Source organism: Drosophila eugracilis, unplaced genomic scaffold, assembly GCF_018153835.1.
Source record: "Drosophila eugracilis isolate 14026-0451.02 unplaced genomic scaffold, ASM1815383v1 contig_445, whole genome shotgun sequence".
Taxonomy (NCBI): Eukaryota; Metazoa; Arthropoda; class Insecta; order Diptera; family Drosophilidae; genus Drosophila; species Drosophila eugracilis.
Window position 1 is genome coordinate 915458 of NW_024573311.1, and position 14327 is coordinate 929784.

Consider the following 14327-nt stretch of genomic DNA (forward strand, 5'->3'; position numbering starts at 1 on the left):
TCACGTTTAAGAAAAAACTAATATTTTATTCTGGTTGTTGATGTTATAGACAGAACTATCAGGTCTAGAGGCGGTTTACTTCTTGGCCTTCTTAGGGTCTCCCTTGGCGGCGTCCTCGCTCTCGGCAGCCTCCTTGGCGCGCTTAGCGCGAATGCCGACCAAACGGGCATCAGTGCGAGCCTGTAAAAAGGGGAACCAAAATTTAAGGATAAAGAGTTTAAAGAAACCCAAAGCCAATAACTTACCTTGCGCAGCGTGGCGAAGGCCTTGAACTTCTTCTCCTCCTTGGTCACATCACGGAACTCAACCACCGAGGGCTTTTCATTGGTGATTGGCATGATGGCTCCCTTAAGCTGGGTAGCCAGCTTGCACTCCTCCAGAGAGGACTCGCCCTTGCGGATCTTCTTCTCGTTGATGGGGAACAGGATCAGCTTGCTGCGGTATTCCTTGAGGCGCTGAATGTTGCGCTGGCGGGACTCCAGGGATTTGTTCTTGCGCCTCTTGTCGACGGCGATGCCGATGGTCTTAGCGAAGCTAGCGCCAATGCCGGCACCCTATAAGGAGAGATTACGTTAGAATCTAAGAAAATTGGAGTAAGCCTTTAAAAAATTCACTCACCTTAAGCTCCTCCAGGGTGAAACCACGGCCGGCACGGAGCTTAGTGTGGTAGCGGATGGTGGGGCAGCGGACCACAGGGCGCAGAGCACCGCTGGCGGGGCGGGGGAAGACGGCCTTAGCCTTCTTGACGCGGTTCTCGTGCCTGCGGACCTTGCGGGCCGGCTGGTTGAACCAGGTCTTCACATGCCGCTGCCACCACTTGTGGTAGTGCTGATTCGGAATCATATTGTTACCCTTACCCATCTTGACGGTTTAGATTGGCTGCAACGGTTTCAAAAACACAATAAAAACATTAGTGATTAGTTTACACCAGTAAATGCGGCTTAACCAAGGTCTAGACCCACGTGGCTGAGTGATTTTGTTTATTTCATGGTAATTTCAGCGCACTTTTAAACGTCTGAGGATTGTCATTGAATCCCCTTCAAAGTCCCCAACATATTGCCCACTTGATGGTTTCGTTTCCATTTCGTTTATCTTTTATTTTCATTAAACTACGAGACGCTCACGAAATTTACACACCTTTTCTTCCCAACAACGAATTAAAAAGGAAATCGCAACCAACTTCACGTCGTAGGCCAAGTGAAAATTTCCCTAGAAAATTCCCTAATGCGAATGAGAAATTTCCCCAGCTATCGATTGGTGATGCAATCAGTGTTAACCAGAATACTCAACAAATCGCATTTTTTACGCCAGACAGTCGTATTAAAAATAAAAAACAGTGACGCGTATATTTTAACAGAGAGTAAAAATCGTTAAAAATATATTCGAGTGCATTTTGAGCATTTATTGACGTTTAATTGCCTTATCGATTGACTGGCGTGTCGCGTGGCAACTCTGAACTGTACTTCTGATACAGATAAAAAACTATTGACTATTGAACCGTCTATCTATAATCGAGAAATTGCGCGCTAATTCCCACATTGGTTAGCAATCGTCGTCGAACCCAAATCAAAATAAACAACCAGATCGCAATCCCGTTAAGATACGAAGATGAGTGAAGAGGTATCCGCGTCGCCGGTAGCCATTGCCGAGCTAAAGTATGAAGATGTGTCACAGCTCAATTTTTCCAAGCTGTACTCGCCCAAGATGAAGAGCGTCTACTGGCGGTACTTTGGTTTCCCCTCGAACGACAACAACGAGGTGATAACCAAGCAGAATGTGGTCTGTATTAAGTGTCACAAAGTACTCACCAACCACGGAAACACAACCAACCTGCGGGCCCATCTCCAGCATCGTCATAAGGATCTGTTTAAAGAACTGTGCCAGGAGCACGACATCCATGTACCGCCGCGCAAGACCCCGCGCAATGTAACACATCCTCCGCTCTCCAAGCGGAATGTCTCCTCACGCCGGGTCAAGCTGGAGTTTATCAATAACCGCAACCACGATAACGCCTCTGACGAGGAACTGGACGAGGCCGCTGTGGCTACTGCAGCAATGCAGGCTGAGGAGGACGCCTCCTCGCAGACTATGCTCTACGAGACCATGGTGCCGTTTACCTACGACGAAGCCGAAAATCTGGTCGAAGAGGAGGAGCGATTGGTTATGGAACCAAAGTATGGTCGCAAGCGCAAGGTCGCTACTCCCTCTGGTACAATAGTCCACGGGCGTGCCATCAAACACGAGGATGGAGGCTATGCCGTGGCCAACATAGCCAATCTTGCCGAGGCTCTCACGGACATCGTGATTAAGGATTTGCGCAATGTAGAGTCCTTGTACGATCCCGGTTTTAGTGATTTTGTGCGGCTGGCTATGGGCAATTCAGCTCCCATGCCAGAGCCACACAAGATCGACTCGTTGATCAATGAGATGCATGCCTCAAAGTTCTTGGAGATTGGGGAAATCACACGAGAGTTTACCTCCGAGAAGCCATTCTCGTTCGCCTTTGAGCAATGGATGAATGTCGAGCAGCGCCGCTTCCTTAGCATCTTCCATTACTATCTGGATGAGGAGACCCAGTCGGTTAGGAGCATGCTTTACGCCACCGTAGAATACAACGATTATATCATTTTCGACGATCTTCTCACTGACTTTTACTTGGCTAACTGTACACTAGCCGTCATAAACTATGACGACGATGAGGACTTGCTGTACACTTATCTGCGAGAGAAAAGTAAGTGCATCAGCAGAGCAGTACCTTATAAATTTAAAGAAGGAATTTAGAGCTGTACCTTTCCTGGTTGCTGTTCAGTAAACAATTGCTTAAGTATAATTTATTTTTCAGATATCCCCATTGTGTTATGCTATGTTTCGGTGATTGATAAATGTCTACGACGCGTCTTTGAGCTTGAAGAAGTGGCAACGCTAATGGAACAAGTGAAAGATCTTATGCAGCGTCATTCGTCGGAGATTGCCTCCAAGGTAGCTGAGGGGCCCTTGCCCTCGTATAACGAACACTTCCCCTGGACACTGTACGAAATGCTCAAGTTCTTTGCGGAGTCAATCACCTGGTCTGAGGATATGGATCACCTGGTATTATCAGCTAAGACAGTAACGGAGGCACTGAGTGCTCTTGTGGTAAGCTTTCCACACAACTGAAGTATCAAGAAATCTTTCTTATTGGCTTATATATTTTCAGATTGCTTTGGACACACTGCGTGGCGAGGATATCCCTTTGTGCAGTATGCTTTCCCCAATCACTTCAAAGATTCTCATAAAGAAGCTGGGGATTGCCGAGCAAGACGACCCCTTAATGATGAATGTGAAGCGCACAATTTCCAGCGTTCTTCAGGCCCATATTATATCTAATGACAATCTGACTGCAGCCGCATTGTTAGATCCACGCTTCCACCGCCTGACCACAATTGACAACCTGGATAGAACAATTCGTATGCTGACCAATAAATATAACAAGACCTTTGGAGGCGTGAGCGAGGGTGAGTCCAATGAAGTGGCGGCCACCAGCAGCGCGGTTGCTATCAAGGCAGAGCCAAGAAATCCAGGAAACAGTGCTTCCAGGAGGTCAAGTAAGTATACAAATAAAAAAATAATAATTATAACAACATGGAATAACACGTATCTCATTGCAGAACTAGAATTGTTGTTTGACATTGCCGAGATCCCCAGTCCCCCTAAGAGGGATGCCGATAGCAGCGTGGAAACTGATCTTAAACGTTATCGCAACGAGGTGGTTGTCCAGTTGGATGAGTCTCCCATCGAATGGTGGCACAAGATGGGTCACATCTATGGAACACTGCGGGACTTGTCCACCCTGTATCACAGCGTGCCCGGCGTGGTGACTCTTAGTTTCAAGAAGGCGCTTCGAGACCAAATATACGACTTCAACAAGCGCTTTATGCTAAGTGGCAGTCAAATTGACGCGATCCTCTTTTTACATCATCACAACAATTAGTTTGCAGTCGCAGCTAGTTGTTTTTATATAATGCAATTACATTTAAATAACTTTAAACTTAATCCGATCTTGTTTATATGAACATGACCACCAAGGGCAGGACAAGTACCCTAATAGCAATTCCGCCGTACTGTAAACCAGAGTATAGCCTTGGTTGGACACGGAACGTCTATATGTATCATCGTATAAATGTTAAGAGAATATTCTGACAGCATAGATCCCAATGAAAATATTAATCTAAGCATATTTGTTAAATAAATCGATAATCAATTTAAATTCCCAAAATTCGCATTTTAAAATTTGTTCATCAAGGTCGACCGTTTTTTGAAATTCCGTTCTCCATGCTCATCTCATCAATATATCAAAACCATGAAAAAAGAACTAGTATATTCGTATAACTGTAGTTAAGTTAGAATCTAATCAAATTAATTTTCTTTCAAACTTAATAAATTATTTTATTTCGGTTTGCTCTGGTTACATTTTAAACTGTATGCATATGATTCATGTTAAATTTGAATTTCAACATTTTTAAATAATAAAAAAAATCTATTAATATTATTTCTTATCTGCAGCCCTTTAAATTTCCCTCTCATCTCTTGGGAAAAATTACCACTTCTTAGCCGGGAAGTTTGGTTTTGTTTTTTTAATTTTGATTTTGCACTTACAGATTGGTCCAATAAACATTATTACACATTCCTACTGATGGTTTTATTATATTGCACAAAAATATTACAATTATTCAAATGAATTTCTAAAAATCCGTTGCTTCTGCAGCATTTGCCTTTTTAGAATCCCTCAGGCTGGTCACATTGAATCATATAGACGTAGGCACCCGCAGATAGGATTTCAATTCGCATAAAAGAAGGGCAACAAATCAGTGGGATTAGTTGCAGTAGGTCCATACCCAGTGGATTGAGGCCCTTGCTCTGCTACCGCGGAATCTATGAAAATGCGCCTCCAACGTGGGTGCAACCGCCTAGTTCTGTAACCTTCTGTGAGAGAACTTCTGGCGGAGAGGAGCGGATCGAAGCGGAAGAAATCGGAAAGCTAAGAGAAAACAAAATCGGGGCGGCATAGCAACGTCAACGTCAACTATACACCGAAGTCCAGAAATTCAGTAATCTGGTTACCACTTGCTTAGAGTCAAAGTAAGCAGGACGCCAGAGGACAGAATGTGCGGCCTGGACGTAAGACGCTTCTTCGAGGAGTGGCGTATCTGGATACGCCCGCTGCTTATTGTCACCTATGTAATCTTTGCCATCATCGTGGTTCCGCTGCTAATCGTAAACTCAGTAAAGGATGGCTTCCAGCGCAACGACCAGCTCATCCTCATCGGCGGTCTTTTTGTTCTGTCCGCGGTGCCTGTGTCCATATGGCATATCATCCAACACGTCATTCATTTCACGAAACCCATACTGCAGAAGCACATAATCCGCATATTGTGGATGGTGCCCATCTATGCCCTGAACGCGGTAAGTAGGTCACCGTTGTCGGAATCGAATTTGTTATTGAAGACCACAAGAAACTTAATACTCTCTGTTAACTTGCAGTGGATCGGCCTGTTCTTTCCGAAGCACTCCATCTACGTGGACTCTCTGCGCGAATGCTATGAGGCGTACGTTATCTACAACTTCATGGTGTACCTGCTTAACTATTTGAATCTCGGCATGGACCTGGAGGCCACCATGGAGTACAAGCCACAGGTGCCGCACTTTTTTCCGTTGTGCTGCATGCGTCCGTGGGTGATGGGACGTGAGTTCATCCACAACTGCAAGCACGGCATCCTCCAGTACACAGTGGTGCGGCCAATTACCACCTTTATCTCTGTGTGAGTGTCGGGATAAACTTTCTGTTTAACTTGTTAGTTTAATCAAAGTCCCTTAGTATCTGCGAACTGTGCGGCGTCTACGGTGAGGGCGAGTTCGCCGGTAACGTGGCTTTTCCGTATATTGTGGTCGTAAATAACATCTCCCAGTTTGTGGCCATGTACTGCTTGGTGCTATTTTACCGTGCCAATAAGGAGGACCTTAAACCTATGAAGCCCATTCCAAAGTTTCTGTGCATCAAGGCTGTGGTATTCTTCTCGTTTTTGTAAGTGCCGGTTGAAGGCTTTTAGAATGCACATATGTGAAACATATTCTATTTCAACCACAGCCAAGGAGTGCTGCTGAATGTGCTAGTATACTATGGCATAATTAAGGACATTTTTGGGTCGGATGTTGGTGACACTAATCTCGCATCCCTGCTGCAGGTGAGTGAAATTGATCTTAAAGATACGGGTTAATATGAAAAATAAGGTTAATACCTTTGGGGTTTTTACATATTCCAAACTGAAATATTTAAACTGACAATGTCTCAGGATTTTATTATATTTAGATTTATGAGTGTTCATTAGAATAAGTAAGGTTAACAAAAATTAACCTTATGACTGAGAACTGTATTTAAAGTGATGACTAAGAGTGCTTCACCAGCCTTACTTTCTATTATTCAAATTACCATTTTCGGAATTCAATTTAAATAACGTTATGATTGTCCACCAGAACTTTCTCATCTGTATCGAGATGTTCATCGCTGCTGTAGCTCACATCTACAGCTTCCCGCACAGCCCGTTCCACATCAACTCTCCGCAGTACTGGAACAATCCGAATCATAGTTGGTGTCGCGCCTTCCTTTCCATGATGGACATTTCGGACATGCAGGAGGACGTCACCGAGCATCTGGGCGTAGTGGGCAGTTCGCTTAGTCGCCGTTTTCAGGGACGCAGCACATACCAGCCGTTGGCTCGCAGTCCTCGTCGTTCCAGTAGTGAGTCTGAGTATTTGATCAGCAAGCGCCAGGATCAGCAGCTGCCGGGCAACTCGTCACAATCAGGTAACATGTATGGTGCAACTTCCAGTCGCCTGATCGTGCCTGTGTATGATGGCAAGCTGAACACACTGCCCGAAAATCAACCTTCTCACTCCCAATCTCGATTTCCTTTAGCAGGCGTAACCGACGATGGTAACCGTAGCAATAGCAACAACTACCAACAACAACAACTGCACTTGCCGGGCGCGTCGAACTCTGAGATATCGACCCGTCAGCGCGATACACTGCATCTACGCGAGCGCGAAAGAGATCCGGGAGCGGGTTGCGGGTGCTGGCGTAGGTGGTAGCTTCCTGCGCTTACCGCCCGGTGCCGGAATCGCCTCGGCGGCCGAGCCGATTCCTGAGTCCAACGATGATTATGCCCTGCTATTAGGTGCGGGCACAGGCAGGTGACACCGCTACCAACAGTACCACTACCAGCAGCATCAGCACCCGCACATTGACGACACTTTCGAGGACGAAGATGGTGTGGACGTTAGCCAGCAGATGAATGCCTCATCGCTCAGCGCCTCGCTGTCCGTTTCGTTTGGCATGTCAAGCAGTTTAAAGTTTAGTGCGACTGGCAGCAACCGGTCGGCGTCCGAGTGGTCAAACTCAACGGGCGGGGAAGATGACGCTGACGACGATGAGGTAGACGTGGACGTGGACGAAGAAGATGGGGATAACGGTGCTGGCGAGCAGCCCGTTGTCGTTATAGCCTCTACGACCAGGCGACGCCGCGATCGAGAGTACATCACCTAGACGCGTTGACCTTAAAACCTTCTTCAGTTAAACGCTATACTTATATTTATTGTTTTTCCCATATCAAGATTTGTGCTAGGCTTAGAATACTCATGAAACGAACACTTTCCAGCGGCCCATTAAATGGGGAATTTAAATTGTGGCCTTAGTTTTCATCGCGAAACCAACTTATTTTACAACGCCATTACTGTAATCGTTTTTTCCTGATAGCGCACACAAACAGATCCACACATCCCTTAGCCCAAAGAATCATCATTGAATGGGGTCCGATATTTTGTATGTACTTTTTATGTGCTCATTTTGTAGGCCGACCTTCCCAAAATGATATTTTTATTCTTTGCATCCGTGTTAAGTGCCCCCGTATAGTTAGGTCTCGAACTTTTGTGTGGCGAAGTAGTTAATTAGTAACATGCCTGAACCGATTGTGAATTTTGTGACATCCGCCGGTCAGAAAAGGGCGTGACTCGTATTTAAATAGAAATTCTTATTGTAAAACTAATATACACATTAATAATATAATATTGGAAAATATTTGCAAACGCCTTTTATGTTTTTATCTGTTGAAATTTGTATTATTTGTATATGCTACTGCACCCATCTGCATACTAACATTGCTTTTTATTCCATTTTTCTACACAAGTCTTATCGTTTTATACATTTTCGATTCTTTTGACGCAAAACGTATATGTGATAGGAAGTTTAAAAAATTTGCTGTATCAGTAATTCCACATTTGCATTCCAGGTTTTTTTTGCTCTGCTTTTTTATCTTGCACTCCCGCGTAAAGATAAAGACCCAAATAATATTCTGATTTGGTGATATGAGATATTATAGTGTTCAGAACAGAACTTCAAGATACTAAGTAAAAAATCACATTCAATTTAATTTGTAACATTTATTGAAATATTTGTTAAGCACTTCGATTCCTATGTCTTTTCATAATACTTGATTTTTTTACATTTAAACAAAAAGACAGAACAAAACAGAAAACGTTAAATAAAAATTGACGAAAACAGAGACAATGTCTGAGACATAGATACAGAGTAGACCGAAGTACATTTAAAGGCATTCACGGAATTCACGTTACGAACATACATCAAATCGAATACTAAACGTTGATAGTAGAAAGAAAACAAGTAAACCGAATATCAATCAACATCAATTAAAAAACAAATTCAGTCCAGTGATTACTTCTCGTGCTGCGTGCGCATAATTGTAACGAATCCCAGTACATTTCGACGTGGCATGCCACCAAAACGGAAGGCATACCTATTGCTTTTAGCATACATATGTAAACACGCAGCTGCTCCGATCAATTGTTGTAGTTCTGCCTGCCACCCAGCTCAAGAAGATATCGATCCGGATGGTCCATCCAGTCGGCCGCCGTGAGCTTCACGGTTCGCTGTCGCTCGGCCTCCTTGATCTGCCACTTCTTGATGTCCAATTGCACTTCGCGTGATGTTTTATCGCCGCAGCCCCACACCTGCGGATGAGATCGAAGAAAGAGGAGCAACGTGAAGTTTTTGTTGTTGGTGGTTGACTGTTGTTGGGTAAGGAGAATCGTAGACTTAGTTAAATTGCATCGCTAGAGTACACCATGCCATTAAGAGGCACTGGTGTGCGATTTTTAAAAGCTTAGACTGGAGATAATGCCGTTTATATACGATATACGTCTATGAATTTTACACTATTATACCATATATGCATATACACATATATAAATATACCCTGTTGGATAAGGCTTATTGTACATGAATGCGATTAAAGTACAGAGAAATATTCAAAATGTTGGTTTGTTAACTTAAACTGGTTTGATTGATTGATTTTCATTAATGACATGAGGAAATGTATGAAATTTTTACAACATAAACTGCTCAGATCAAAAATGTTTTCCTTTTTGGAAAAATACCTAGGAATCTGTTTTATTTAATATCAAAAAAATCGGTTTACCTCTATTGACATAAGTCCCGCCGCCAAGCCCTTGCAGTCAACATTCTCGAAATGTTCATCAACTGATATAATAGGCTTGCGCGGATCGGCGCCGGCGCGTAATCCCTTTCGGATAACCGCGTATGCTGGTGTTAAGGTACAGAATGTTCGGCTTCTTTTCCAGTATCACAAACCTTTAAGAAATACCATTAATAAGGATTTGATATTTTCCATATTTCGCTACCCACTTGGGCAGCAGCTGGATAACACAGCTGCCCTCGCCTCCCACAAATAGATGTGTTTCCTTCCACTCACTGGGCGAGGCCACGCAATACGTCTGTTCGTCCTTAGTGTGCAGCAAAACAAGTGTTGGTCCGCGGTAGCCAAGAACGTGGTGCAGAAACCGATTGGCTCCCACGCCGTGCTCGTTGGAATCATACAGAAGGGTCCAATGCGACGGCATCATTGATAGTTTTTCCTTAAAGATTTGTACAGCTGTCGAGGCACTGACGTTGTTGTTCCCCTTTGTGGCAGGTGGAGCGACAGTTTGTGGTTTGGAGTATAGTGGCGGTAGAGCTCCAGCCAGCAGCCAGGCTTGCGAGAGTGGCATCAGAGAGTCAAGATCTCGACCAACACCTCCACTGTGGTCCGTGGTATCCGTGAAGGGATTGCGCTGCTCCAGCACCGGAGTTTGTAACTCGATGCCGCAAGATTGGTTCTGCTGCTCCAGGCCGCGATAAGCGGTGGATAACGTATGTACACAGTATTTGTGAACCAATAGTACAAGCCTCATCAGGTTCTGCTCAAACCAGCGGCAAACGTAGCCCAGACTCATACTGTCGTGGCACAGAAAAATTGACTTGGTTACCGACCCGAACGTGCGATTTATAGCTGAGCACAACACGGCGTTGCCCGAGTGCTGCATGGCAATAGTGTAGCAGATATGGAGTAGCCGTGTAACGCCTGTCTTGTCGATTAAGTCCGGATTGTCTTCTTGGGCGTACATCTTGATGTAGCACTCTAGTGTTTTGGTGTCGTCCATAATGCCCAGGAAACGTTCACATTGCTGCCGGAAAGCTACCGCTCCAAGATGCTTTGTGGTGGCCTTGGAGTTTGAGTGCATAAGGTTGAACAGCCGCTGGCCTAAGTCGGTATACTGTGGAAATACTTGTGACTGGCAAAATATGTGTTTTTTATATTATTTGGAGTGCCCGGTGTTATCAGTTAATTACTCACCACAAAGACATCTGCCACAATGCCATTAATGCCAAGTTTTGCTGACGTCTGTTCTCTGAGGATCTCGGCCAGCTTCTCTACTGGGACCAACTGTGTGAGATACTTCTCGGTGACATCCGCCCCTGAAGCGGACCTAGTCATCGTTCCTTGCGCCTGCTGCACCTTTAGACTGTTGTGACTGCCGCCCACGTCAGAGACTCCGTTGTGAGAGGCATCGCTGGACTTATGCTGCTGCTTGTGCAGCTTCCCTCCGTCCAGGGGCGGTTCACTAGCATCGGATTCACCCTTGGAACTTGCGTTGCCCATTTTAGTGACGATTCGCGGATTCTACTTCGACGCAATTAGTTCTCAGGCAGTGGAAACGTACAACTAAAGGGCATAAAAAAGGCCAAACGCAGGTTTGCACTGGAAACAAATTGGCAAGGCGCAACAGGTGCAGGGACGTTTTGGCCAAAGAAACAACTGCGACGCGTCGCAAAACCTGTTATGAAACACACAAATACAGCGCTAACAAATCAGGTAAATATATTTACATAATTAAACGCAAATTAAGCTTTGAAACGAGAAAATAAAAACAAACCAAGCAAGTGTGGCCGTTCGGGAGTTGCAGAATAATACCGATTTTAAACATCCCAATTTAAACACCAGGAACAAAACAACAACACTATCTACAAAGTATGTTCGGTTGAAATGCACCAATTATGTGATACTCACTACTACGAAGCTTATAGAGATTTCATGTTTGTTTACATGGATAATAGATGTTTTAACCAATATAAAAGGAAATATTTATTACTTTCCCTTTGCGCTATCCTGTATTGAAATAAAATTCATCCTTTTACGAGCATATACTTTTAAGGTTGGATTCTTTTTCAACTATCACATAATTTTATTTATAAAAATATATACCCTTTTTCGTAACCAATATAGGGTATTAAAGATAAATAAAACCAAAACAAATGGTGGCACCAGCTGGCACTCTCCAAAATAATACAAATTCCGACGAAGATGAGGGTGTCCGGTCGGCCCCAACTTCAATGCTGGTGCTGGACGCCAAACGGAAGAGTGCCTTCCTGCCTTACCGACCCCAGTCCACGGTATTAACAAACCTACAACGCGGGAACACCGAGGCCACCTTTTGTCCAGTCGAGGTTTCGCTCTCTTTCCACGAACGAGCTGGCCAGGGAGAGATCACTGAGGAGCAGGTTGCTGCTGAACAGACGCGTCAGCAGGACATTGACCAAAAAGACAGTCATGGTTTCACGGCCCTCCATTGGGCAGCTTCCTATGGGCAACTGGTGTCTGTGCAGCTCCTCGTTGCTGCTGGTGCCAATGTAAATAATATGGCCCCGGATCTGGTCAGTCCACTTCTTCTGGCCGCTGCTGGTGGGCACAACGAGATCGTCCGCTTTCTGCTTGAGCACGGCGCGGATTCCGGTCACATGGACATTGTTGGGAGTACGGCGCTCATGTATGCAGCTGCCGGCAATCATCCTCATACTTGCAATGAGTTGCTGGCGAGAGATTTGGATCTGAGTGCCACTAACGAGGACGGGGACACTGCATATTCCCTTGCCGTGGAGCATGGCGCTCATCTGGCTCAGGCACTGCTGGAGCAGTACATGACGGCAATAATAACGGCGGGTGCCTTCGGTAGTATTTAATTGTATGTAGATTTAAGGCTTTAATGTTTTGTATAAGTCTAGAATCATTTGTCCTGTTTTAAAAAAAGTGTAAAGCTCAAAGCACAATTAAATCATAAGTCATAAATACCCTCATTCTAATAAGTCGTAAAATACATTTGTATATTAGAACTCAAACATTTTATTCTTGCTCTTGCGCGTCTGCTGTTCTTTGCTCAGGCTGCGTTCCTGGGCCTGCAGCAAAGCCAGCTCCTGTTTGTGGCCTTCAAACTGCACTTGTAGTCGTTTCTGGACCTGTGCATCTCCAGAGTTTCGGTCTATCGACTGTTTCACCTTAGCCATGTCCCGTTGCTTTCGGCGTATTTCATCAGCAACTCGCACTGTTTCTACATTAAGAGCTTTAGTCGAGTGCTGCTGTAGTTCGTTCGTTTTAACCTTCTTAGCTACAGGCTCGCCTGACTCTGACTTTTCTCCAGGACCCAGAACACTACCGTTTAGAAATGTAAAAACATCTGTACGCTGCGACTCCCTGACGTAAGCTTTTTCGTCCACTTTTCGCTGTCGCCGCTGGGCACGCTTCAGCTTTCGCTCCACGCTGAAATAGTCCTTATCGCCATTAGCGGCCTCACGCAGTTCCATGCAGGCGTCTAATGATCGACCCTGAGGAAGTATCTGGGCGCTTACTGGGGTTACGATGCCTCTTCCATCTGAGCCAAGTCCAGTACCATGAATATAGCCCATTTTTTCCATAAGTTTAGATCCAATGCCCTGTAATGTGCGTGTTTGGTAAAGGTCATACCGTTGTATTTAAGCAGACTGCTCTACTTACTCGTGTATACTCCTCCCATGCACCCAAACGTTCCGTTGGCTTAAAAGTAAACAAACTTAACTCGACCATTCGGGCTCTCCTAGCTTCTTCCACGTCATCCATATCCGAGTCTTCCTCGTCACTGCTGTCGTCATTCATGCTGGAGATGCTGTCTTCATTTGAAAGCTCGTCATCTTCATCCTGGTCGGTGGTTAGTGGAAACAGCTCTTCGAATTTAAAGTCACGTTCGCGCTCCTTGTGGTCCTGTCCATCTAAGCGCACTCGGCACACTTGTTCTATGAAATTTACACAAAGAACACGACCACGGTGCCACAAGCGGTCCGGAAGTAGCGCAAACACAGGACGACTACGGGCCAGTTTGTGGAAATCCGGTGGGTTGTATTTTCTAATAGAGCTACCGGGGACCAGGGCGCCATGGGAAAAGCGACACCTTGTTTCATCAAAACGGCACTCTCCTTCGAGGTAATAGGAACAAGGCAACATTTCTCGATGTGTCGGATTTGTAAAAAGCACTCTTAGTCTAGCATCCAAGAAGCCTTCGCTGTTCATAACCACTTCGTCGTCCACTCCGCAGATTAAGGCATTATGATAGCATGTACCCCAACTGTGCTCGTGGGGAGCGGAACATTTCTCACCCACCATGGCTGAGTACTTGGTCCTTAAATTAGCAAGTTGCCGCTCTTCATCTACCGCCTCTTTGCGTAGCGCCCGTCACTTCCAGCTCGTTGAGCTCGCTTTTCAATCGCTGCAGCTCGTCGTCCAGGTCGTCTTCCTGATGAGGTACTTTATCGGTAGATGGTTCATCTCCTGAATCCCGGGTGAGGGCCAGCAGCTCCTGCAGGTTAGTTTTTAGGTCCAAAAGTTCCTGGCGTTGCGCTTCATCCGTGGCATTTTCCAACGCCTGCTCCACAACGAGCAACTATTTGATGCAAGGATTGTCATAAAGGAATTTAAGAAAAAATGGGATCACCTTTGCTCACTTGTGATTCGTATTCATCCATAACCAATTTAATTTGTTTGTTAAATCATTATGCGGCTTCGACGTTGCAAGTCTTTCAGATTTTCAAAAAGATGCGACTATAGGAGCTCACACATGAACAGTCGCAGCTAAGG

The 14327-nt window shown here is 45.0% G+C and overlaps 6 protein-coding genes across 6 annotated transcripts; 3 read left to right on the top strand and 3 right to left on the bottom strand.

The window, feature by feature from the left end:
• On the bottom strand, positions 1–1220 carry LOC108110996 (60S ribosomal protein L13). The gene is made up of 4 exons (XM_017220305.2): positions 1138–1220; positions 619–879; positions 246–554; positions 1–180 (listed from the first exon to the last, which is right to left on the bottom strand). Exons 2-4 carry the CDS (start codon positions 859–861, stop codon positions 76–78), a joined length of 657 nt encoding a protein of 218 aa, XP_017075794.2. The 5' UTR covers positions 862–879; positions 1138–1220; the 3' UTR covers positions 1–75.
• A 93-nt stretch (positions 1221–1313) lies between these two features.
• On the top strand, positions 1314–4250 carry LOC108110995. Its single transcript, XM_017220304.2, has 4 exons — positions 1314–2731; positions 2843–3135; positions 3197–3584; positions 3648–4250. The coding sequence occupies exons 1-4, from the start codon at positions 1609–1611 to the stop codon at positions 3968–3970; spliced, it is 2127 nt and encodes a 708-aa protein (XP_017075793.1). The 5' UTR covers positions 1314–1608; the 3' UTR covers positions 3971–4250.
• Positions 4251–4771: 521 nt separating this feature from the next.
• On the top strand, positions 4772–8110 carry LOC108110771 (transmembrane protein 184C). Its single transcript, XM_017219987.2, is given in 7 exon segments — positions 4772–5442; positions 5521–5798; positions 5855–6061; positions 6125–6221; positions 6511–6841; positions 6956–7095; positions 7097–8110. Coding segments are annotated over 7 exon segments (1488 nt in total). The 5' UTR covers positions 4772–5142; the 3' UTR covers positions 7232–8110.
• A 347-nt stretch (positions 8111–8457) lies between these two features.
• Positions 8458–11315, bottom strand: LOC108110772. The gene is given in 5 exon segments (XM_017219989.2): positions 8458–9060; positions 9528–9635; positions 9637–9700; positions 9755–10680; positions 10743–11315. Coding segments are annotated over 5 exon segments (1575 nt in total). The 5' UTR covers positions 11049–11315; the 3' UTR covers positions 8458–8889.
• A 295-nt stretch (positions 11316–11610) lies between these two features.
• On the top strand, positions 11611–12493 carry LOC108110774 (DNA-binding protein RFXANK). Its single transcript, XM_017219991.2, has one exon. The coding sequence runs from the start codon at positions 11702–11704 to the stop codon at positions 12404–12406; it is 705 nt and encodes a 234-aa protein (XP_017075480.2). The 5' UTR covers positions 11611–11701; the 3' UTR covers positions 12407–12493.
• A 53-nt stretch (positions 12494–12546) lies between these two features.
• On the bottom strand, positions 12547–14215 carry LOC108110773 (zinc finger CCCH-type with G patch domain-containing protein). The gene is given in 4 exon segments (XM_017219990.2): positions 12547–13153; positions 13215–13910; positions 13912–14133; positions 14195–14215. Coding segments are annotated over 4 exon segments (1542 nt in total). The 3' UTR covers positions 12547–12550.
• Positions 14216–14327: the final 112 nt, after the last annotated feature.